Source organism: Xyrauchen texanus, chromosome 50, assembly GCF_025860055.1.
Source record: "Xyrauchen texanus isolate HMW12.3.18 chromosome 50, RBS_HiC_50CHRs, whole genome shotgun sequence".
NCBI classification, from domain to species: Eukaryota; Metazoa; Chordata; class Actinopteri; order Cypriniformes; family Catostomidae; genus Xyrauchen; species Xyrauchen texanus.
In genome coordinates this window covers 13,383,270-13,409,743 of record NC_068325.1, presented here as the reverse complement: position 1 = coordinate 13,409,743, position 26,474 = coordinate 13,383,270, and the positions used below count along the sequence as shown (strand labels likewise).

Sequence of the window (26,474 nt, the reverse complement as noted above, 5' to 3'; positions counted from 1 at the left end):
ATAAATGGCATTAGCCCTTACAATACCATTTCAATTTGGTGACAGCGCCACCTATTGGTTGAAATTTACAAGCATTTGTTTGACACTAAGAAATAAAACAATTGTCTTTTTTCACCACTCTGCTTAAAATAATCACCAGAATTCTATATTCAATCTATATTGTGATTAGGTGTGCTGGGCCGCATTGTTGCTGCTTGCAGCTATATTTCAAGCTTGAATTGATAAGAGTAACAATAAGTGTGATCTTCTCAGGACGGTATCTGACTCTGCATAAGGTGTACAGAAGTTCTCATTGATGCAAGAACCATCATGCTGCGAAGTCTTGATGGGACGGAACAGTTAAGTGCACCCCAGTGCCTTGCTTTAGAGTTGGAGCTAGACTGATGAGGTGCTACATAAGGGGTCACTACAGAGTCCTTCTATTACAGACTCACTACTACAGAGTAGAATTTCTGACACTTGAGGAAAAATTTACACTATGTCCCTGTATTCATCATTTATTTCACTTCTTATCATTAGGAGGAAGTTTGAATAACACATACAACTACAAGCTGCTGATCTCCTGTGCAAAGTACCATCAGTTTACAGACACTGAAACCACAAACGTGAAAGAGAAGCGTTCTGATTGCATGAGGCCACGCTATCAACTAAAAGCTCTCTTTTTATCACCAGTTACAGATACCACAAGCAGATAAAAGAAAAAAAAATTATGGGAAACGCAAATATCTCTGCTCCCACACTTATATTTAAACCATTTTCTCAGTGAGATCTCACTTATTGTCTTCAACATCATGACCACCATCTGTCTGCTGCTTCTGGTCACTCTGCTGCCAAACCTGAGCTTCACTGGTAAGACTGATGGACTGATGGATCATAATCGTCACTCTATTATTAGCATATATCAGATATTGAGGAAGAAATATGAGCAAACAAATATTTTCTACATAAATGTTAAAATTACAACCAACATGCATGTATGGTTTCAGTAAAAATCTATAAACTCTCTATTTAATTGTCTCAATATCTGAGCAGTTTTGTTGATGTCTTATAAAGATTTCATGTAAAGTATGATCTTAATGAGATAGTATAGTCTATTAATATATTAAGAGATACTAATAGCATTTCTTTCTCAGCCCATGTAAATGTGGGCATAGTGAATGGTAAGGAAGCGAAACCCCACTCCAGACCTTACATGGTTTCTGTTCAGTACAATGGGCAACATATATGCGGTGGATTCCTCATTTCTAATGAGTTTGTCTTGACTGCTGCACATTGCCGAAACAAGTAAGATTTTAATTAAAGATACCATCTTAATTTGGAAATACTGTATAATCTCAGAGACTCACCTCTGAGATAATTGTCTGAGAGTGTGACTACTTCCACAAATGATGGAGCTTGATTAAAGGGATAGTTCACTCAAAATGTAAATTCTGTCATTATTTAGACACACTTGTGTTTTTCCAAACCTGCATGACTATTTTTCTTCAGAGGTATATAATATATTGCACTCAAATATATATATATATATATATATATATATATTCTTTTAAAAAAACATTTTTTATTAAAGATTACGCAGTATAATGTCATGGATTTTGTTATGCGTAAATCTGTTGTGTGTTTAACTGATTAACAGTCTCTTCCAATGAAAGTGATTGGTGACTGAGGTTAATATTCTTTCAAACTTGCATTATGTGAAAAAGTCATATAGGTTTGGAAAAACATGACGGTTAGTTAATGATGACAAAATTTGTATTTTTGGTTGATCTATCCAATTAAAAAATATTTTTTTAGCTTTAATAAAATGAAACTGAAATAATCATCAGACTTCCATTATGCACTTCTAAATATATATATTACTAAAAAATACTTTTCTTTTACCAGATCTCTAATTCTCACAACTGTGGTTGGTGCTCATTTCCTACAAAACAAGAGTGAGAATTCTGAAAGAATCAAAGTGAATTCCTACCACGAACATCCAAACTACAACAATAAAACTCAACACAATGACATTATGCTTTTGAGGGTAAAAATCTCAACTCATTTCACTTGTTCACAATTATACCTGACACTTCCTGTTTGGAACAATATGAGGGTGAATGAATAATGAAAGTCTATAAACCATCAATTTAAGCTTTCATACAGAATAAACACTGCAAATACAGTATAACTCAATTGCAGTTCAATCTTATGGAATATGATAAATCTTTATGATTCTGCTGTTTTCGGATTGCAGCTAGAGAAAAAAGTCACACAAAACAACAATGTGGATTGGATATCCATACCGAAGACAGAAGGGGACATTGAAGCAGATTCTGTCTGCAGTGTTGCAGGCTGGGGAGCACTGAAATTTAACGGCGCACTGAGCCCGACGCTCATGGAAACAAATGTGAAGATCATGAAGATCAATGATTGTGAGAATAAATGGGGCAAGGCGTTCTCCGCTTCCAAGATGATCTGTGTTTATGGCAATGGAGGAAGCTGTGCGGTATGTAAATAAGAGGCTATTTGGTTTACAGGTAACAACGGTAGTGCATGAATTGGTTTCACTGAAGCCTGTGATGCTGATTGGTTGCAGTGAATTGTGATAGCACTTTAGTAATGGTGTAGCTTTGTGTTTACATTCTTAACAGGGGGATTCAGGAGGTCCTCTGGTTTGTGGAGACACTGCAGTTGGAGTCTCATCCTTTGGTAGCAAACATGACTGCAATTCACTGAAGTACCCTGAAGTTTATACTAAGATTTCAGCATATCTTCCATGGATCCACAACATCACTGGAAATGTTAACTGACTTTTGCAAATAAAAACATGACAAAATGTATACTTGTTCCAAATGCTCTTTCAATAAACATTTGTATGACTGAATCATCAAATCCTCTAGCCCTCATTGTTGCAGGGCCTTAAGTTGCACTGTTAAACTTCAACATGCTGAAATAGAAAACATCTGTGACCTGTTCCATCATTTTGGGTCACTTTGAGTTGTATGCACTAAAGTAAAAAAGAAAGAAAGAAAAATATATAATCCATTTCATTTGCAAAATCAAAATCCCAAAATTTGTTTCGGGGTCAAAGTGACTAAAAATGATGGAACAGCTCATAAATGTTTAATTGCTGCCTTAAGTTTTGAAGTAAAACCAAAGTGGTGCCAAGGTTACATCCTGCAGATAACTGATAAAGAAAATCTGCCAAGGTCTACGAGACGTTTCATTCTGATAAGCATTTGCTCCCTAAATATGCCATTTCCTGTTTACATGTGCAACCTACTTTGTTTAACGTCATTTATTTAGTTGGTAGTACATTGTGCATTTTCTGCTTAACAAGATGAGGTATGTTTTTACCAAATGTATTAAAGTACATACATTCCCCCCAGTAAATGTCCAACCTCGATCACAGGTGAGAGTATGACATGTGAGAACAGCAAATGTTTCCCATTTACCATTTAAAAAAATGTGCAATTAGCTCATCTTTGTTTCTAAACAAATGTGAGGTTTAACCACATCCACCCGTGCAACGTGAGATTGCATAAGTTTTGTTCTGCAAACCATCTTAGTGAACCAAAATGTGATGCATTATATGAAATTGATTTCTTGAGTCATTTGAAGAGTGTATTCAATGGAATGCATTCATATTATTAATAGTAATGATAAAAAAGTAGCTTTATAATAATACATTAAATATCTAAAGTGGAACTGGGCAAATAAAGGAATAAAAGGAAAACTACAAGATGTTTAGCAGTCCCAGGATCCTTCCCAAAATAAGGAATGTCCCAACAATGTATGTACTAACCTTTGTATTCTATTGTGCCTTAGAAGCCAGTCAGAAACAAGTTTCCTTAAGAGTTACTTTTACACAAATGTTGTCTTTTAAGTAATCGATTGGGCACCTCGATCGGGGGTGGCCTGTGGCACATCGGGGAATTATCTCCATCTCCATCGAGGGGCATCGGCCCTGGAAATTCCCAGGTACCATGCAGTTCCAGCAGACTGGTCCAGACTTCACGCCCGTGGCAGTGGATTCACCAGACTGTGAGGAAGAGCGGAGAGGGTTAGGGAAAAACAGCTGGGAGAATGGTCCATTACAAGTGCACAAGTGAGTTTTGCTACAGGTTTATCACATAAATAGCAACTATTTTTGTGATAAACCTGTAGCAAAACTCACTTGTGCACTTGTAATGGACCATTCTCCCAAAAGTCAAGCTGGTAAGATTTAAAGTTGCAGTGGCAGATTTGAGAGGTTCTACCTACCGGTTTGTGCTTGAACTGAAAAAGTGAATTAAAGTAAATGTGTAATACATGTTTGTGTCTGTAGTTGCATTTATGTGAATGTCATTTTACACATTTGTGATGATTTGTCTACAACTTTGAATTCAAAACACAGGTTTTTGGTTGTCTGTGAGTGCAGATTGCAACATTCAACTTCAGATTTTTATTTTACAAGTATTCACTTCGTTGCTGTGAGTGTACATTTCAGCTTACGAATACAAATATTTATAGTACAAGTTCTCAAATTCAAACCCACAAGCTCTCAAGTCTCAATCTGTGCGATTATCTAATCCGCCAATCGTGTGGCAGCAGTGCAATGCAGAAAATCATGCACATGTTGTCATGACAACAGTATTTACAGCTTTTCCTGCTGTGACAGTGTTGAGACACCATCACACAAATGCTTTTTAGTGATCTACTTAGGGGAAAAACGCTATGGGGGATGAACAAATCTTTATGACTTGTCACCAAAGGAGCTCTGGTGCTAATATTAGATATATCGCTCTTGTTTTTGAACACATCTCTGGTGTATGTGATGTTGAACACTCATGGTCTTTGTAATTTGACAATCACAGTGACAACAGATCTGATCTTTTTCAGAAAATGTAACTGTTACACCCCTTATGTTTAAAATAATAACTAAAAGGGAAAGTTCACCAAATAAATGTAATTCTTTTGTCATTTCCTCACCTTTGTGCCATCACAGATTTGTATGACTTTCTTTCTTCTGCTAAACACAAATTAATATTTTAAGAAGAAAATTTCAGCTCTGTTTTGAACTTTGAAGCTCCAAAAAGCACATTAAGGCAGCATAAAAGTAATCCATAAAACTCCCGTGTTTAATTCTGTGTCTTCAGCAGTTATATGACAGGTGTGGGTGAGAAACAGATCAATATTTAAGTAATACGTATTACTTAAGTAGAATAAATCTCCACTTTCACATCTGTAAATCACATGTGGCGCCTGTTTAGTTTCACTTTCACATCTGATAGTGAAAGTGAAGATATATATATATATATATATATATATATATATATATATATATATATATATATATATATATAAAATATATATTGATCTGTCTTTCATTAGTAGAGTTGAGATATTCTGTCTTTAAAAAAAACGTCTGGTCATTGGGAGGGGTGGTCTTCCTTGCTTGAGATTATTTCCCCCTTTAATATCTCCAAATTGTTTTTATATCAAATTTTCAAGCGTCAAATCATCCATGAGTCCTGTGGTCTTCATTTTTACAACCCTATAAAACAGCAGGAAATACACAGCAGTTGTAAATGGCTTCTTCTACAACATTAACAATAGCAAAGTGTCATAAAACCAATAAATTGACTTGAGATCAATGTGAGATTTATTTTTTTTAATTTTTTTTAATTCATTTGTACATTACAGTAATGGTATTTGTACAAATAGTAATGGTACACTCTTAGAAAAAAGGTTCTTTGTGTATCTATATAGAACCCTAGTGTTCTTTACTTGGCTCCGAAGAAGACATTATGCGAAAAAGTTTCTATTCACAAATATTTACAAAAAAAAGAACCCTTTTTGCAATTAATTTTTAAATTCACACATCTATTAAACGTTATTCTGGTAATAAAACAAAAACTACATTTAAAAACCAAACAAAAACCAAGTGTTACAATTCCATGTTGGGAACCCCTCTTTCACTTGGCATAAAGAACCCTTTAAGCCCTGTTCACACTGCCTGTGGCATACACTTTCAATGAGAGCATAGCAACTTTCAGCGACATGAACTGCCGCGGCCGCTGGCGTCATAGATCACCATGGAGAGCAACAAGACAAAGCATTTGCATTTACATTTATGCATTTGGCAGACGCTTTTATCCAAAGCGACTTACAGTGCACTTATTACAGGGACAATCCCCCCGGAGCAACCTGGAGTTAAGTACCTTGCTCAAGGACACAATTCTTGTGGCTGTGGGGATCAAACCACCAACTTTCTGCTTACTTTAGCTCACTACACCACCACCACAAAGCTGAGAAAATTTCTACTTTATGCAAATGACAAGCGACATTAGTAAACGACTACCAATGGGAGTGAAGAGAGATATCTTCTGGCTCCTGGCAAACTGGAGATGAGTGCAGGCAAGATGGAGTTTCAGCATCGTGAGGGATTTACTGTTCTATATAATTTGTCTGTAACCACATACATGGATATAATAAAACAATGATGCATGGAAAAGCGTGTCAGGAACGGTCTGGAATCCGAGTGAGTTTGATTCATTCATGATCGATTGATTGTCTTGTAAATGATTTATATTGACAGACTGATCACCTAGTTAATGATTTAATGCACTGAACACTGTTGCACGTTTTGTAAAACACTCTACACTGCATTCTGAGAATTGATTCCTTGTCAAATTGTAATGATATCTTAAATCTACCAGAAGTAGGTCTCATCCATGATAACATTTTCAAAATCTATGGCCAGACGTGCAATCCTCCAATAACGTTACAGCGAAAACAGTAGCAACGCCCAAAAGTGACACAGATTGCAGTCTAGTGACACCAGTTCTCAAAGTCGCTGGAATGGGCTTTAGGTATTTTGATGGAACCCTTGAAAAGGGTTCAACATAGAAACTTTTAGGGGATCCAAATACGAAGTGAGCAATAGAACCACTTTAAGTTCTATATGGGACCTTTTTTCTAAGAGTGTAGAATAGAATTTTTGAAAAAACATGTTTACAATCATGTACACTCACATGAGATGTAGACTCTATCATGGGTGGAGAAAAACCTGCTTTACTCTACATTTGGTGCTGGGCATTTATTCAAAATAAAAGTTGAATATTACTTTTTTCCCCTCAATAAACTGGTGGAAATGGACGATATCACCCACAGAATAAATTAAAGGAAAAATCTGGGTTTAATACAAATTAAGCTCAATTGATAGCATTTATGGAATAATGTTGATTACCACAACATTTTATTTTTGACTCGTACCTCCTTTTCTTAAAAAAAGCCAATAAATGGAATCTGTAAACATTTAAATACACACTGTTTCAAAAGTATAGTCACAAGACGAAAACAATATGCATGTTAACATGATTTTAGTGTGATAAAATCACTTACAAACCTTTTCTGACATAATGCCATTTTAACAACTTTTCATCTCAAATAATACATTTAATAAAGTTTTAAAAGAACAATTAATTTAATTGCTTTTATAAAAATTATGCTGTCGATTGAGCTTAGCTGGTTTTGAATCCATAATATTTATTCTGACTATTATATTATATTTATCATGACTGACTGCAAAAAGTGCATTTTTCGATGCCATCGGTAATGAAGAACTTCTTTTTGCATGATGCTGCAGCTACTCTGCTAGATGTCAGATTAAAATTCACAACTATTACGGTGCACATTAAAGGCGATTTAAAACTTCAAGTTTTTTACATTTGTTCTATGTAATGCACATACAGGCATTTTCATGTTTGTCACTGTTATAGCACCACCTTATGTGGAAAGGTAATTATTTACAGTTTCACATTTTATACCTCAGATTTTTAACAGATAGTTTCAAATTCAAATAAGATAAATTAAGACAGAATCAGCTACATTTACATTTACATTTATTCATTTGGCAGACACTTTTATCCAAAGCGACTTACAAAAGAGGAAAACATAAGTGAATCATCTTAAGGAGACAGTGGTAAGAAAAGTGCCATATTACAAAGTTTCACTATCATCAGTATAGTATACAAAACAGATTTAAGTGCAACAAGAAATGTAAATAATATATATATATATTTATTTATTTATTTTTATTTTTTTAGTGAGTGGTTAAGTGCTTTTGGAAAAGATGTGTTTTTAGCCATTTTTTGAAGACAGAGAGTGAGTCAGCTTCACGGATTGAGTTGGGAAGGTCATTCCACAAACGTGGTATGATGAAACTGAAAGTCCGGGAAAGTGTTTTGGTGCCTCTTTGTTTTGGTACGACAAGGCAACGTTCCTTAGCCGACCGCAGGCTTCTGGTGGGAACGTAGCTCTGCATAAATGTTTTTAGGTATGCTGGAGCAGACCCAGTGACTGTTTTGTATGCCAGCATCAGGGCGTTGAATTTAGTACGTGCATGAACCGGCAGCCAGTGGAGAGAGACAAAGAGTGGTGTAACATGTGTTCTCTCTTAGATTCATTAAAGACCAGACGTGCTTCTGCATTCTGGATCATTTGCAGAGGTCTAGTTGCACATGCAGGAAGGCCTGCAATGAGAGCGTTACAGTAGTCCAGTCTAGTTATGACAAGGGACTGAACGAGCAGTTGTGTGGCATGTACAGAGAGGAAGGGTCTTATCTTTCTGATATTGTAGAGTGTAAATCTACATGATCTTACAGTCTTTGAAATGTGGTCTGTGAAATTTAGCTCATCATCAATGGTTACCTCTAGATTTCTGACCGTTTTGGAAGGTGAAACTGTAGTTGGACCCAGCTACACTGTGATGTTGTGTTCAACAGCAGGGTTGGCTGGAAAGACAAGGAGTTCAGTTTTGGCTGGGTTGGGTTGCAGGTGGTGTTCCTTCATCCAGGCTGAGATGTCTGCCAGACAGGCAGCGATTTGAGCGGTCACTGTGGTGTCGTTGGGCTGGAAAGACAAGTAGAGTTGCGTGTCATCAGCATAGCAGTGGTAAGAGAAACCATGTGACTGGATGATGGGTCCCAGTGATGTTGTGTATATGGAGACGAGAAGTTGCCCAAGCAGCATATAGCTGCAGCATATAGACTTGACATGATAAAATAAATCTCTAAATTATGACTACCGTCACTGTTTTTTAAAGGCAACATGTCGGAGCCTACTTCCCCCAATAAAGCAGTTAAAGTCAGCAGATGGGGAATTCTGTGGTTACCCAGTTTGTAAAGTTTGTCACAACAGTATGTCGGATATACAATATGTATTTTCACCTACTAGATTGTCTTGAGCTCTCAGTCTTTCAAAGTATACTTTTTGGACAACAAGCGAATACGAACTGCGACTGCTTTGCATGATACTGTTTTAATTCAGTCAAAGGCTGATGCATTAACTTTAAGAAAACAAATTAACATCTGGGCCCAACACAGACATTCTGCACAGTTGACAGAATTTGCATCACCAATTCTGAAATTAAACATATGAAGTAAAATGAAGCAGATCCGAGCCTTGAGCCGACAAGGGAACTATGACAAACTGAGACAAATTGATTGTTCTTCATGGGTCTTTATCATCATTTACTGTATTTCACTTCTTGTTCTAAGAAGAGATCTTTCAAAGAGATCTCAAAAATTGCAGTCATGGTGCAGTCTGTTGCTGATCTCTTGTGCAAAGTACTCTGTGTATAAACCATCAGTTTACTGACACTGAAACCACAAATGTGATAGGCTGAGCTTCTTTTCTCAAACAGTGGTGGTGATGAAGCGTTCTGATTGCATGAGGCCACAAGTACGCTGTCAACTAAACGCTCTCTTTTTATCACCAGTTTCTGATACCACAAGCAGATAAAATAAAAAAATGTATGGGAAACACAAATATATCTGCTCCCACACTTATATTTAAACCGTTTTCACAGTGAAATCTCACTTATTGTCTTCTTCATAATGACCACCATCTGTCTGCTTCTGCTGGTCACTCTGCTGCCAAACCTGAGCTTCACTGGTAAGACTGATGAAAGAGCATCATAATCGCCACTGTTTTATTAGCATCAGATATTGAGGAGGAAATATAAGCAAACACATTTTCTTAATTAGGCTTAATATTAAAATCACATCCAACATTTTCAGTAACACTGTATAAACTCTCCAAAACTGTCGGAATAACTGTGCAATTTTAGTTGGTGCCTTATAAAAATAAGTAGAATGGTGTGAAAAAGGTAGTAATACTAATATACAAGCATCTCTTTCTCATAGAAATGTGGTATAGTGAATGGCACAGAAGTTAAGAATTTAAGGGGCTTCAAAGAATATTATGAAGTTATGCTCAGTCGACAGAGTTTATGGCATAATGTTTAAAAAAAAACAATATTTCAGCTCGCCTCTCATTACGTAAAAAAATAATCATAGTTACAGTCAGCCACTTACAATGGAAGTGAATGAGGCCAGGCCACAAACGTTAAAAATACAACATAGTTTAAACAGTATAGTCACAAGATGTAAACATTATATGTATTAATATGATTTTAGTGTATAAAATCGCTTACTAACCTTTTCTGTGTGAAGTTATATCCAATACCAGGATTGCATGGTTTTGTTGTCATGACAACAAAGTTGTAATATTGGATATACAGCTATATACTATAGGCCTATGCCTTAAGAAGACAAGATGATGCATGAGTTGTCATCATACTTTTTATGATACTTTGGGGCATGGGCATCACTTTGTTTATAAAGTGGTGGGGACGTCACAAAGTGGTGAAACTCATGAAAATGCATTCGGATATGTGCGGATAATGTCAAATAATATTTTACTGTATTAAAAATTGTTATTCTTGATTACTGCGATGAGGAGGAGTGCGGGGCCATGCCGTGACTATGCTCGCCCGACCCCTAATCGGGCTAATCAGCCGAGGAGAGGGATAAATGCAGCCGGATGCAGCAGTTTGTGAGAGAGAGCGAGCCACACGCAGCTGCTGTGTGTGTTTATGTTTGTCTTGTTCAGCCGGTTCCCTCCTCCTCATTTCCCATTTTTAACCCTGTTACAATTACCAATTCAAGAGCTCCAATAAATATTTTCACGTAACTCATTTGATAACTTGATAAACAGTAATGTGATTTTGCTAGTCGGTGGATAAATACATGGATAAGTTAGATTTTAGCCAGAATGACTGATTGGTCTCAAGGTAAAGTTTTCGCCTTTAGTACAAGAGTTACGGGTTCTAATCTGCCCTAATATAACTTCAATTTATAAGAGCGCGCGTCTGGATGCACGAGAGTTCTGGATGTTTCTTCTGCATTAGACACTTACAATCCCTGACGAAAGAAATTTCAAAAAGTGGTGCGGACAAAATTGGCAAAGGCAAAAAGTGGTAGGGACCCGTCACACTTGTCCCTCCCATAAATTACACCTATGATTTGGAACTCTTTTTTTTTCATATGTTAGCTGAAGTAGGAAGTGTGTCATTTCTGCTAGCGCAAACAAACAGAATTGCTAAAATAAAATTGTTTTCAAACAGCCTTCAGAATACAGCCCCATCTGCCGCTGTTCAAACATTTGAGTTCCGCATAAGAGAGTCATATGGGATTGGAAAGACATGAGGGTGTGTAAATTATGATTACATTTTCAATTTTGGGCATGAACTGGTTGCACTGAATCCACAAATTATGATACTTTAATCATAAGTACTTTACTTTAGTGATGTATTTATCTGTTTACATTCTTAACAGGGTGATTCAGGTGGTCCTCTTTTTTGTGGAGACACTGCAGTTGGTGTTAACATCCTTCGGTGAACCTGTTCTGTTACCCTGAAGTTTATACTATAGATTTCAGCATTTCTTCCATGGATCCATATAAACATTGGGAATGGCAATAGTGTTAGGCCAACCAGAGCTAGAAGTAACATAAAATGGACCACAACACTAATAGAGGCTCAAAAAGAGAAAGCCAAAATCCAAACAGCAACTCTTTCACAATGAGTAGGTAAACTGGTGGCGATTTATAAGGGAGCTGCTGCTGCTGCTTCTTCTTTGACGTTTAATGGTGGTTGTCAAACCAGCGTCCTGTGCATATTCCACCACCTACTGGGATGGAATGTGGAGCATTGACGTAGAGGGAAAACTACATTTATATACACACACTCACCTAAAGGATTATTAGGAACACCATACTAATACTGTGTTTGACCCCCTTTCGCCTTCAGAACTCCCTTAATTCTACGTGGCATTGATTCAACAAGGTGCTGAAAGCATTCTTTAGAAATGTTGGCCCATATTGATAGGATAGCATCTTGCAGTTGATGGAGATTTGTGGGATGCACATCCAGGGCACGAAGCTCCCGTTCCACCACATCCCAAAGATGCTCTATTGGGTTGAGATCTGGTGACTGTGGGGGCCATTTTAGTACAGTGAACTCATTGTCATGTTCAAGAAACCAACTTGAAATGATTCGAGCTTTGTGACATGGTGCATTATCCTGCTGGAAGTAGCCATCAGAGAATGGGCACATGGTGGCCATAAAGGGATGGACATGGTCAGAAACAACGCTCAGGTAGGCCGTGGCATTTAAACGATGCCCAATTGGCACTAAGGGGCCTAAAGTGTGCCAAGAAAACATCCCCCACACCATTACACCACCACCACCAGCCTGCACAGTGGTAACAAGGCATGATGGATCCATGTTCTCATTCTGGTTACACCAAATTCTGACTCTACCATCTGAATGTCTCAACAGAAATCGAGACTCATCAGACCAGGCAACATTTTTCCAGTCCTCAACGGTCCAATTTTGGTGAGCTCTTGCAAATTGTAGCCTCTTTTTCCTATTTGTAGTGGAGATGAGTGGTACCCGGTGGGGTCTTCTGCTGTTGTAGCCCATCCGCCTCAAGGTTGTGCGTGTTGTGGCTTCACAAATGCTTTGCTGCATACCTCGGTTGTAACGAGTGGTTATTTCAGGCAAAGTTGCTCTTCTATCAGCTTGAATCAGTCGGCCCATTCTCCTCTGACCTCTAGCATCAACAAGGCATTTTCAGCCCACAGGACTGCCGCATACTGGATGTTTTTCCTTTTCACACCATTCTTTGTAAACCCTAGAAATGGTTGTGCGTGAAAATCGCAGTAACTGAGCAGATTGTGAAATACTCAGACCAGCCCGTCTGGCACCAACAACCATGCCACGCTCAAAATTGCTTAAATCACCTTTCTTTCCCATTCTGACATTCAGTTTGGAGTTCAGGAGATTGTCTTGACCAGGACCACACCCCTAAATGCATTGAAGCAACTGCCATGTGATTGGTTGATTAGATAATTGCATTAATGAGAAATTGAACAGGTGTTCCTAATAATCCTTTAGGTGAGTGTATATATATATATATATATATATATATAAATATAAAGGAAACCAACAACTACATGTACATCTTAAATACTGTCCATTAACTCTGTTATAAACTCCTTTACAGCTCCTTTCACCCTTTTATTTCCAATTTACTAATTGGAACATTCAACTCTATGTCTGAGTGTTTTAATGCTTGTTTTGCCATTTGATCCACATCTTCATTTCCTTCTACCCCTATATGAGTGATAAAAAAAATTAGATAACGGTTCTTGTTTGATGTATTCTGAACAAACTTTATAAAATTTCTGATAATATGTCTTGCCTAGTTGATGATTTCCCACTCTTTAGTCTTAATAATGTTGCAAAAGAGTCTGAACGTATGACCACTTCAGGTATTTTGATCTTTCCACCCACTGAAGAGCCAGAAATATTGCAAGCATTTCTGTTGTGTATACTGATATATGATTAGATGTTCTTTTTGCTATTTTGTTCCTGAACCTTGGTATATACACTGCTGATGCTGTATGTCCTGTTTCAGGATCTTTAGATCCATCTGTATATAGCTGATATACTGATACATATTTCTGATCCAAATATTTCTGTCCTATTGTTTCTTAAGGTTCTTGTCTGTTTTTAATAATTTATACTCAATAGAAGGTGAAGTTCAACTACAGGCATTGGGAATAGTCATGGGGGTGTTGCTGGCAATACTACAGTAGGTCAAACAGCACAGTTACTTATTCCAATTTGATGAGCCTCTTTGTTTGCTTTCCATCCAAAGCTATTCAGATTTCTATATTCATGTTCCCAGCAATTTTCTGGATGTACTTCTGAATGCCCTTTTACAGTTGCCCAATATACCAATTTCAGTTTTAACCTACAAAACTCCAACAATATCTCACCCATTGCAACCTGTAGAGCTGACACAGGTGATGTTTTAAATGCTCCATAGCATATTCTTTGATTTTGAGTTTGATTTTGTATTATATTTACTTTATCAAGCAGAGATGCTGAGGCTGTTCCATAAATCATACTCCCATAATCTACTGAAGACCTTATGAGTGCACAGTATATTCTTTTCAGAGACTGCCGGTCAGCACCCAAATCTATACCTGCCAAACACCTCAAAACATTAACATGAGGTAGCCCAGCTGTACTGCATCTAACTGAACAGACAGAGAGGGAAAACAGATCAAAGAGCTACCAGCAGGCCAGCTAAACAAAAACAAAACTGTCAAACTGAGGATACTGCCACCAAGTGGACCAGAGGGTCATAACTGTCTTTGCAAATGGGGTAAAATGTTTGTTTAAAATAGATTTTAGATTATATGTCTGAATCATCAATAAATCAGCTGGTCCTCATTGTTGCAGTTCTTTAAATGTCAACCCATTTAATCTGAAAACATGTTTAATTTTCAAGTGGTGACAAAGTTACATCTTGTGAAGTTCATCGCACCCTTTAACCACTTTTAATTTGATTACTAATGAAAAAATTCTGCCGAGCTCTAGAAGATTAATTCTGATAAACAGTTTATGCTGACCAGACGATCTGCGAATGACGTTTTTATCACATTTATTAACATGATTCTGCATGATGATAAAAACTTCCTGCAGATAAGTTGTGCAAACCGCATCATGAACTAAAATTGGAAGCAAAAGGAGAAATGAAGAATTTAGAACAATTTGAACATGCTATTTTGTAGTATGCATACACTAATAATATATTTTCTCTCTTTCTTATCTTTATTTTCTGTTATGACTTCACAATAATCCATAAATAATCTGATGTGAAACTGGAAAAACAGGGCAAAATAACTAAAAGTTTAAGCAGTCCTTTTAACCTTGTAAAGTGCTTGTACTAGAACAGTGGTTCTCAACCGGTGGGGCGTGGACACTCTCCCGGGGGGGCGCGAGTAGGCTACGATGGAAGGGAAATAAAAACTGAAAAAAAAAAAAAAAAATAGTTTTGTATGTACATAACTCCTGAATAAAAATTAAAATGTGTTTGGACTGATTTAAAAAAAAAACGTTTTGAACAAATTTGATTGGTTTGTCGATAGTGAGCGCAAATGCAGGTGATAAACGGTTTCATTAAGCGAGTCATCAAACGATTCGTTCAAACGGCCGATTCATCAAGAATGAGACCGATGTTTGTGAATGGGTCATTGAATCTTTGACTCAACCGATTCGTTCACAACACTGAATCATTCAAAACACGATTGAGTATTGCTGTGAGATGCGCTATGGCTATGCTGTGATCTTTGTTTGGATTCATCGGATCTATTTTCGCTGCTAAAATAGACCAAAACAGTCATTATTTCGTCTAAAATGTAAGTGACTTAATATTATTAATTTGTTTGTTGAACTGTCATATGAAATCAGTGTCACATTTTCAATCGTGAGGTGATGGTAAATTAAGTGATGGTCAATTGTCAGCTCTCTTGGTCGTCAGGTCGTGTGATGTATGTTGCTGAACTGTATTCAAATATTATAAATATAAAAACACCACATTTTGAAATTTAACTGCAGTATGTCAATTTAGTTTATTTGTGTGTGCTGCGCTCATAGACTTTAGAAAACGGCGCTCATTTGTTTGATTTCAACCTGTCTTTGCAAGGCCGCGAAACTCATATTTTGCTCCTTGCAGACAAACTGCACGCCTTCACACAAAAACTAGACCTCTGGCATGGCCGCATCAGTCGAGGGAACTGCGACATGTTCCCCAGCCTTGCAGACTTTATCACTGATGCAGGCACGTCACACGATTTCTCCTCCCCATTTCAATCAGCGTCTGAGCACCTGTCAGCAATGAGAAAACAATTTGCAACGTACTTTAAAGAGGATTATCGCTCTTTTGCGTGGGTTCGAGATCCGTTTGTGTGCACAGCAAACGAGCTATCAATTGATATGCAGGAACAGCTTATTGAGCTGAAGAGTGACAGTAGACTGAAGGAACTCTTTAGCTCCTGCCCTCTTTCGTCATTCTGGGCAGCACTGATGCAGGAATACCCTGAACTCTGTGACGTCGCCTTGAAGATTCTCCTTCCTTTCGCGTCGACATATTTGTGTGAGGCAGGATTCTCAAAAAATGACTGCACTCAAAACGAAATACTGCAATCGTGCACAAATCGAGGATGATTTGAGGCTATGTTTATCAAACATTGAGCCAAGAATTGAGGATCTTTGCAAGGCAAAGCAGGCTCAGGTCTCACATTAACATCACCTACCAGCAAGCTTCTGTAAAAAATACAGATGATGCCTACTATTAGGCCTAGTAGTAATAAAAATAATAAAGCATAAATTAATATCAGCAGTCTGGTGCCAATTCCCAATTATAGCAATAGCCTAGTAATGATAATAGGCCTACTGATGATGATGATAATAATAATAATAATAATAATAATAATAATAATAACAACAACAACAACAACAATAAAGCATGTAACCTCATATAATTATATAGCAATAGCCTAGTAATGATGATAGGCCTACTACTACTTATAATAATAATAATAATAATAATAATAATAATAATAATAATAATAATAATGCCTGCAAGCTCACATTAGAAGTCTGGTGCTACTGCCAATTATAATAATAATAATAATAACAACAATAAAGCATGGGGCGGGCCGGGGGGCACTGGGGCCCCAACTGCAATGAACCAGCTTTGGGGGGGCCCAGCTTGCAAAAGGTTGAGAACCCCTGTGCTAGAAGAACAAAAAATATGTAACATTAAAAATTACATAAAAATATGAACACTCAAGAGATTAAGTTGGATAAAGAAGTTGGCTAATTAAATTGCCATATTTACAGGGATGTTATCCTAATCTTTTATCTACGCCATGAAAACTGGACATTTTTCGGTTCTCAGAAACCACAATGTAACATTTGGAAAATGTTTTAAGGACATAATTTTGTTAGCTGGGTTGTAAGTAAAATAATAGTATTTGGAACATTATAATTTTATGTTTGTAAACCAGTTTATGATAATTTAGAAGCGAGTGAGATACAGGCCTGGTTCTACACCCTCAAGTGACACTTAAAGCACCCTAAATTGCAGAACAGTGCAAACTACTGGCCGTGGGCCGAGTTATCATTCATGTTTTTTTATTGGATAATTCATTTACTGTATCTGGCTTTTGGACGTATTGTACATCCAAAAGCTTTTAGTATGCTCATGCTTGTCAGATAATAGATGCAACACCCCAATCAGAGATTTATACATGCACAAATAGGAAATATTTCGCCCTTTGTCATATTAATTTATGCAATCTGATAACCATGCAGTCTGCGAGCAAACCTTTCAGTGCTGAACTTTAGTAAAATCCCAATAGATCTTCGCATCATTCGCACACAGAGGGGACACACAAGCAAAAACAAGTGAGAGGGGAAAATGTTTGATCTTTGTGTTATTTGTAAAATGTTGAAGTTCTTCACACGTGTATGTGAATGTTACTCTAGCAGTAATCATTTATCAGTGTCATGCAGCCTGTTTTATGTAGTAGTGTGCTGAATGGGATGCCAAACAAACCATTGACGAGACTCACATCTTGAGCCATGAGTGTGTAAACGGGTTGATAATGTTTTAAGAGTAGAACTACTTTGTCCACTTTGCGGCAAACATTAAAATAAGATTTTAAAATCTATAATTTCTGAATATTTTATTTTACTATTTACTATTAAAAGACTCCTGATGTTGAGTGTTAAATTTAATACTAAATTACCATTGCATAAAAAAAAACTCTGATGCATTTTGGCAAATAGCCTTCCTTAAAATGGGTCACAGGTGAAAATACAGCCAACCAGTTAATGGGGCTGAGGAATTCCAAAATCTTAAAGGGGGAAACGCCTTATTAAATACCACAACATTACAAATAAATTATAAGTAAATTATATATAAGTATATAAGGCAATAAATTACTTTTGTATACTGTTGCATGCAAGTTCATGTGTGTGTGATATATAATATATATATATATATATATATATATATATATATATATATATATATATATATATATATATATAAACAACACATATCAACAACTGTATTCACGTTTAAAACCCCATGTTCATGCAGGCCAGCACATACAAACTGTGTAGAGGACCAACAATATATCATAAACCTAATACATCGTTATCCCACACTCAAAATCCTCTGTATCAATTTGGATACTAATTAAGGAGAGAGGAATATCCTTACAGGAAAGGAGTCAAATCTAGTTCTTTATTCAAGCCAGGGAAAATAGTGGCTTTTAAATGAAAAATCCAGAAGGTCTCTCCTTGTAAAAGTCTCTGTAATCTACCTCCCTTACTGATAGTTTCCCTTCCTGTTTCTAAACCAATCATTTTTAATGTGGAGGGGTTAGAGTTGTGTACAGATGTATAATGTACTGCCATAGGGTAATCTTTGTTTCCTATTTGGATTGCATTTTTATAATGTGGAGGGGATTTTTCAAACAGTGTGACAAGTATCAAAACTGATAAACATGTATGATTTTGCAAATCAGTATGTCCTCATCTGCAGGTGCAGCATTTTTGTCATTTTCAGCAACAGATCAAAAAAAAATTTTTGTACATAAAAAAAACGTATTTACGTTGCTTTTGTATCATTTAAACGTCTATTAAAAAATGTGCAATTACAATACATCTCCACTTTACAGGCACACATTACCCTTGAGGTGTATATTTGTCCCTAGTATGACAGACATACTGTTTTGTTAATGATGGTGACATTGACCGTAAGAAGTTGTTTACATGCAGCAGAATATCGCACCAGGTCCGGTTCCAGATCCAAATCACTGAGGGTGGTTCTAAAAACAGTGGGGGTGCAGTGGCTATAATCATAAATTAATATGAACATTGTAATTTAGTATTTCACCATATATTACATTGTAATTATAATATAAAAATATTAGAATATACTATGTTATTATAATTAAGTGATTTATTGGCTGGTCAGTGAGGCAGCAAGACCTTCAATTTAGTCTTATTTGCAAGCACATACTCTACTATCGATATCCCACAGTTCAGCTTTTTCTAACCCTGTAACTTTTGGCTTTCTCAGGGTGACTCTATTGGGACTCAAGAATTAACAAGAAATCTATCTTCACACTATCAGTGTTACTGATTTCACAATATGAAAAAAAAAAAACTGTTTTCCCCCAATGTCAACACCCATTCATACCAGATTTAAACTTTTTTTTCACAGTAAAATCTCACTGAATGTCATCTTCATCATGACAATCATCTCTCTGTTCCTGCTGGCCTTTCTGCATCCATACCTGGCCTTCATAGGTTAGATTGATCAAAAAGCATATTAATCACCAATAATCAATATATCTGCTTAATTATTGTACAAAACAATATTTCAGTATGGTCTCAGCAACTCCCTAGATACCGTATCTGCATTTAACTGACTTTACTAATTACTAGCAGTTGATGGCTCATAAAGAGGTTTCTATCTGAATGTATGATCTGATAAAGATAGGATCTCTACCTCTCAGCCCATGTGAATGTGGGTATATTGAATGTCACGGAAGCAAAACCCCACTCCAGACCTTACATGGTTTCTCTTCAAGTCCTCTTGGATAATACTTGGGAACATATCTGTGGTGGATTCCTGATTTCTGATCAGTTTGTCTTGACTGCCGCACATTGCCAAATTAGGTAAGCCTTTAGCTTAGTCTGAGCTGTAATCATTAGTTGAAATAAATATTTGGTGTGTTTAAAACTAGCCAATTAGTTAATAATTAAAAATAATTGCAACTAAAATTAACAGAAAATTTGAAGCGTCTCACTTTGGATGCATTGCGTCATAAAAATACTGTTTTTAGGTCGCTGTGTTATATGTAGTTTGAAACTTAGAAAACATGTCTTGAGATTACTGCGTTGGGATTTGTCCTCTATCAAGCTGTGTTTAAATGCAAGAACACATTCTTATATTGTGCTGTCTGCTGTTGAAAAGTGTGGTTTGTTCTCTGTATAAGCTGCATGTTGCCTATACAGCTTGAGTTTTGTTTACTGCCCCCTGGAGAAAGCAAGTGATACTTCAAGCTTGAATTGCTCCGAGTTATATATTTTATATAATGAATTGCACCAAAATAACGTGTTAAACTGACAACACTAGTTTAAAACTATAATTTTTTTATGTTAAAAGGAATGTTCTGGGTTCAATACAAGTTACTGTAATTGAGTGATAATCCACGGCTAGGTGCAAGTTAAACAATTTTAATTCATGACAAAGAATTAAAGTTAACAGACACCTGGGGGTTGTCACTGATTTCAGCATGGTAATCATTGACTGAATTAAGGATGAAATCGTGATATGGCCTTGCACCAATAATAGATTAAGAACTGAGAGGCCCATTGGCCGACACACCATGGAGGCCCCCCATGTACCAACAGAACAAAGATATTAGATGATGTTAATCATATTACTATTCAAATAGTTTTGTCTTGTCCTGTCGAACAGCGAAAGATGCATTTGATAGGTTCCTGTTTCGATCTCTCCCCCTCTGTGCAAAAAATACAGTAGCTATATGTCAAACCATACTTTCGTTACGAGCCTTATCAGTATGTAAAAGGAAAGTAAAGTTGCATTTCTAATTATCTTGAAGTCAGACTCCGTAATACGGGGCTGACGGACACTGGTGACTTTTGCATTTCTCCTTTAGCCCTTCACAGTTGATTTAAAGACAGCATTGCATGACTTGATGTTGGTTTTTGTGATGTGACCGTTAATACCAGCTTTGAGACTCATCAGACTTACCACACTATATTCGTGTCTGGAGATAGTTTGAACAGAGTCATACAAATCTCACAGAGTAGGTGCTAGGCACATTAATATACAGTGGGTACGGAAAGTATTCAGACCCCCTTAAATTTTTCACTCTTTGTTATATTGCAGCCATTTGCTAAAATCATTTAAGTTCATTTTTTTTCCTCATTATTGTACACACAGCACCCCATATTGACAGAAAAACACAGAATTGTTGACATTTTTGCACATTTATTAAAAAAGAAAAACTGAAATATCACATGGTCCTAAGTATTCAGACCCTTTGTTCAGTATTTAGTAGAAGCACCCTTTTGATCTAATACAGCCATGAGTCTTTTTGGGAAAGATGCAACAAGTTTTTCACATCTGGATTTGGGTATCCTCTGCCATTCCTCCTTGCAGATCCTCTCCAGTTCTGTCAGGTTGGATGGTAAACGTTGGTGGACAGCCATTTTCAGGTCTCTCCAGAGATGCTCAATTGGGTTTAAGTCAGGGCTCTGTCTGGGCCATTCAAGAACAGTCACGGAGTTGTTGTGAAGCCACTCCTTCGTTATTTTAGCGGTGTGCTTAGGGTCATTGTCTTGTTGGAAGGTGAACCTTCGGCCCAGTCTGAGGTCCAGAGCACTCTGGAGAAGGTTTTCGTCCAGGATATCCCTGTACTTGGCTGCATTCATCTTTCCCTTGATTGCAACCAGTCGTCCTGTCCCTGCAGCTGAAAAACACCCCCACAGCATGATGCTGCCACCACCATGCTTCACTGTTGAGACTGCATTGGACAGGTGATGAGCAGTGCCTGGTTTTCTCCACACATACCGCTTAGAATTAAGGCCAAAAAGTTCTATCTTGGTCTCATCAGACCAGAGAATCTTATTTATCACCATCTTGGAGTCCTTCAGGTGTTTTTTAGCAAACTCCATGTGGGCTTTCATGTGTCTTGTACTGAGGAGAGGCTTCCTTCGGGCCACTCTGCCATAAAGCCCCGACTGGTGGATGGCTGCAGTGATGGTTGACTTACTACAACTTTCTCCCATCTCCCGACTGCATCTCTGGAGCTCAGCCACAGTGATCTTTGGGTTCTTCTTTACCTCTTTCACCAAGGCTCTTCTCCCCCGATAGCTCAGTTTGGCCGGACGGCCAGCTCTAGGAAGGGTTCTGGTCATCCCAAACATCTTCCATTTAAGGATTAAGGAGGCCACTGTGCTCTTATGAACCTTAAGGGCAGCAGAAATGTTTTTTGTAACCTTGGCCAGATCTGTGCCTTGCCACAATTCTGTCTCTGAGCTCTTCGGGCAGTTCCTTTGACCTCATGATTCTCATTTGCTCTGACATGCACTGTGAGCTGTAAGGTCTTATATAGACAGGTGTGTGGCTTTCCTAATCAAGACCAATCAGTATAATCAAACACAGCTGGACTCAATTGAAGGTGTAGAACCATCTCAAGGATGATCAGAAGAAATGGACAGCACCCGAGTTAAATATATGAGTGTCACAGCAAAGGGTCTGAATACTTAGGACCATGTGATATTTCAGTTTTTCTTTTTTAATAAATGTGCAAAAATGTCAACAATTCTGTGTTTTTCTGTCAATATGGGGTGCTGTGTGTACAATAATGAGGGAAAAAAATGAACTTAAATGATTTTAGCAAATGGCTGCAATATAACAAAGAGTGAAAAATTTAAGGGGGTCTGAATACTTTCCGTACCCACTGTACAACGGTGATTAAACTGACAAGAACTACCATTCATTAAACGGTTATAAAACACGCATTTTAGACAATCAGGATCGAGTATTCGATTAGAACATGTTATAAGCTCAATTAACAGCATTTGTGGCACATTACGGATTACCACAAAAAAACTATTTCTGCTCATCCCTGGTCCATTAAAAAAAAGAGGTTACCATGAGTCACTTACAATGGAAGTAAATAGAGCCAGTACATAAACACTCAAATAATCACAGTTTACATTAAGCATTATATGTGTTAACATATTCATATACACACTTACAGGCATTAATACAAGTCAAGTCAAGTGGTTTTTATACACAGGCTTACCTGGGATTACGCCCAGGGCCCCCATTCACGGTGTCCACCACCCTATTGCCCACCGTCGACCATCGCGGGAGGAGAGCATATAAACATTTACATTTCCATTTATGCATTTGGCAGATGCTTTTATCCAAAGTGACTTACAGTGCACTTATTACAGGGACAATCCCCCCCGGAGCAACCTGGAGTTAAGTGCCTTGCTCAAGGACACAATGCTGGTGGAATCAGCGACCTTCTGATTAACAGATATGTGCTATAGACTTATATATAGATAGTAACTACGCCACCACCACTCATACTGTATACTCATACTATAAACACATTCAGCAGGAGACGCTGATATGAATGCGGATAATTCATTAAAAGGCACGCAGTCCAGTTGTTTGGTTGAATCAGAAATCAATGGCACAAACATGACACATATTTACAGTTTGCTATTGCAGTTGTTTATTTATTTGAATTTATTTTCTTATTATTCATCTCAGCTACAGAGAAAAGTCAAGTGAAACAAAAACATCAACTGGATATCCATACCAACAAAAGAAGGGAACATTTGATTGCAGTGTTGCAGGCTGGGGAATGCTGAGCAATAATGGCCCAGGGAGCACATGCCTCATGGAGGTCGATGTGAAGATTATGGATAACACAAAATGTGAACATTTATGGCAGAAAATATTCTCAGCTTCCCAGATGATGTGTTTATGGTGATGGAGCAATCTGTCAGGTATTTGTAAAAGTCATTTGTTTCACAAATTATGGTAATGTACAAGTTGTGGGTGAACTTTCCCTTTAAGTGATGTGCTAATCTTTGTGTTTACATTCTTAACAGGGGGATTCAGGAGGTCCTCTGGTTTGTGGAGACACTGCAGTCGAGATCACATCCTTCAATAGCCTTTTTGGCTGCAATTTACACGAGTACCCTGAAGTTTATACTAAGATTTCAGCATTTCTTCCACGGATCCACAACATCACTGGAAATTTTAATTGAATTGAGATTAAACCCACCCCACCCCTCCTTTTATTTCTCCAAATTGTTTTTCAATAAAAGTATCAAGCATCAATCATCAATGAGTCACGTTGAATTCATTTTTACAACCTCACGAAAATCAGGAAAGATACAGCAACTGTCCCTGATAGCTTCTTCTACATTAATAATCCCTTTTATTGTCATACAACCATGAAATTATCATTTTATTTGTATTTCATTAGTGCATAACCTTTAGGGCTTGTTTTGCAATCACATTGAACAGAGCTAACTCCAAAATGATAGAAAGCACAACAATTAATTGTTGGATTTTTATATTCCCTCAATATCTCCACCTACTGCTGTATTTATACTCCATTTTCCCAGCGAGCTTTCGCAGATTGTCATCAAAGACCTCATACACAATGCAAACTTAACGCCAATGCATAGTATATTTGGTTCTATTGTCGAACACTCTTCGTTAGTGTGCTGACAAAGTATTTTCCTTCCCTCCTGAGTCTTTTAAAACCCACTGAATATGATCGAATCTGAAGTCTTAGAACCTTTTTATTAGGACAACCTTGTTTTGGATTGTTCTGCCAGCAGTTAGCGCACCCTTTAAAAACAAATCACAAAAATGTGCCTGAACTGGACAATTGATCAGCACAGCACAGTTTATAACGAGTCTTGGAGAGATCTGAAACTTTGTACAATTGCCTGAGACATCGCATCCCCATTTCAGCTATATTAAAAAGCGCCAACAGCCCCTCTGCCACACCTTTCCTGGAGATATAAACACATCCACACATAATCAATTATTACCTCTCTCTCACACACACTTATTTCTGTTTTTGTAGATATACTTTTCTCTCTCAAACTAGTTCTAATGGTCTCGCTAGGTCCAAACCCTTGTGAGCTGCCTTAGAAGGTAGCTCCCTACATAGTCAGCAAGGCTTTTTTCAAGTTTTTCACCATCTCTCACTCAGAATCCTCTGGGGTGGAATTGCTGTACTGGTCACCACACTTTCAGTCATTTGCAGTGGCAGCTATTTTCATTTTCTTTTTGTTTGTGTTGCACATTCACCGTTGATTAGGTGATTAATTATGCCCCGAGTGTCCCAGTATAGTAATTTCTGTGACATAATCACTTGAGCAGTGTGCAACAAAATAAAAAAATCAATCGAAACAGAAAAAACAAAATCAAATTAAGCCATAATGGGTTCTATTTGGGGTATTCCACCTGGAAATAAAAAACCCCATAATGCAATGCTCTGTATTTCTGCATTCAGTGGGTCTCATTTGTAAAAACACGAGTCACAAATTTGTGTAAAAAATGTATTAAGCCATTCTAGCATAAATTGACACATTGAATTGAATACAAGCATTTTCATAAGTAAATTGTACACAATTGCTTTTTATGTACATTTTTAGTACGCAAGTCTTTGCAAATATTTGTTGGTTAAAACCTGTGGATACACATTGTACCCTCCCTTGGGCCTGACGTCACTCTGCTTACATTTACAATACAATTTACCATTCATAAATCTTATCAATATTGACAAATTATATATCCTTTGAAAGATCTAAGAGTTCAACATCAATTTCCGGTCTGTTTCACAAAGAAATTCTCCAGCAACTGTAATATAGTTATTTGTGTCAGGAGTACAAATCAAAACATGTAAAATCAAAATGGGACTTCATACATTTATTATAAATAAGCGATCGCCAGATGAATCCAATCCGCCACACTTGTGTAAATTATCCATGAAAAGCGTCCAGTGAAAAACATCCAATAGCATATTTTGTCCATAAAAGTGATAAATCTGATAAATATTGATATAGTCTCCATTGTTTACATGAGATTTTGCCTTAAAGAATTACCCTTCCTCATCGTTTTCCAAAAAATTATGCAATCTGAGCAGTATTTCTGTTGGAAAACCGTATATGATCTTACACATTAGAGTCTCACAAACAAAATGAGCCCACCATCGAGGGGAAAATGAGCAAATATTTATGCATCTTGTTAATTTTGTTAATCATGATATATCATAGATTTCTCATGTTAAGTACTGTATGTGCTGAATAATATGACTCTCTCGCTTTCTCTCAGCCCTTGTGAATGTGGGCATAAAGTATGCAACAAAAGCAAAACCATACACCAGACATTACATGGTTTCTCTTCTGAAGGACTCTCGACATATCTGTGGTGGATTCCTCATTTCCGATGAGTTTGACTTGACAGTTGCACATTGCGAAACAAGAAAGCTTTTCATTAAGTCTGAGCTGTTTAGCAAATTTTTTAAGGTTATTCAAATTCATAATGTGGTTTCTTTTGGATTAACATGGACAAATTTCTGATATACGTATCTAAACTATAAACTTTTCCTATTAATATTGATATAGATGGATTAAGAATTATTATACTTCA

At 37.1% G+C, this 26,474-nt stretch overlaps 1 protein-coding gene across 2 annotated transcripts; it reads left to right on the top strand.

Annotated features, from left to right (window-relative positions):
- The first annotated feature begins 723 nt into the window (after positions 1-723).
- Positions 724-24,131, top strand: LOC127640921 (granzyme-like protein 1). 2 transcript variants are annotated; one of them, XM_052123638.1, is made up of 5 exons: positions 724-849; positions 1,134-1,284; positions 1,885-2,026; positions 2,237-2,488; positions 23,912-24,131. In XM_052123638.1, exons 1-5 carry the CDS (start codon positions 792-794, stop codon positions 24,068-24,070), a joined length of 762 nt encoding a protein of 253 aa, XP_051979598.1. In that variant the 5' UTR covers positions 724-791; the 3' UTR covers positions 24,071-24,131. The 2 variants fall into 2 exon arrangements, with proteins under 2 accessions (XP_051979598.1, XP_051979597.1); XM_052123637.1 differs by lacking the exon at positions 23,912-24,131 and adding an exon at positions 2,634-2,803.
- Positions 24,132-26,474: the final 2,343 nt, after the last annotated feature.

Coding starts and splice junctions, on each gene's coding strand:
- LOC127640921 (XM_052123638.1), top strand. CDS start 792: ATGACCACCATCTGTCTGCTGCTTCTGGTCACTCTGCTGCCAAACCTG. Junction 850..1,133: donor GCCAAACCTGAGCTTCACTG/GTAAGACTGATG, acceptor TTTCTTTCTCAG/CCCATGTAAATGTGGGCATA. Junction 2,489..23,911: donor GCAATGGAGGAAGCTGTGCG/GTATGTAAATAA, acceptor CATTCTTAACAG/GGGGATTCAGGAGGTCCTCT.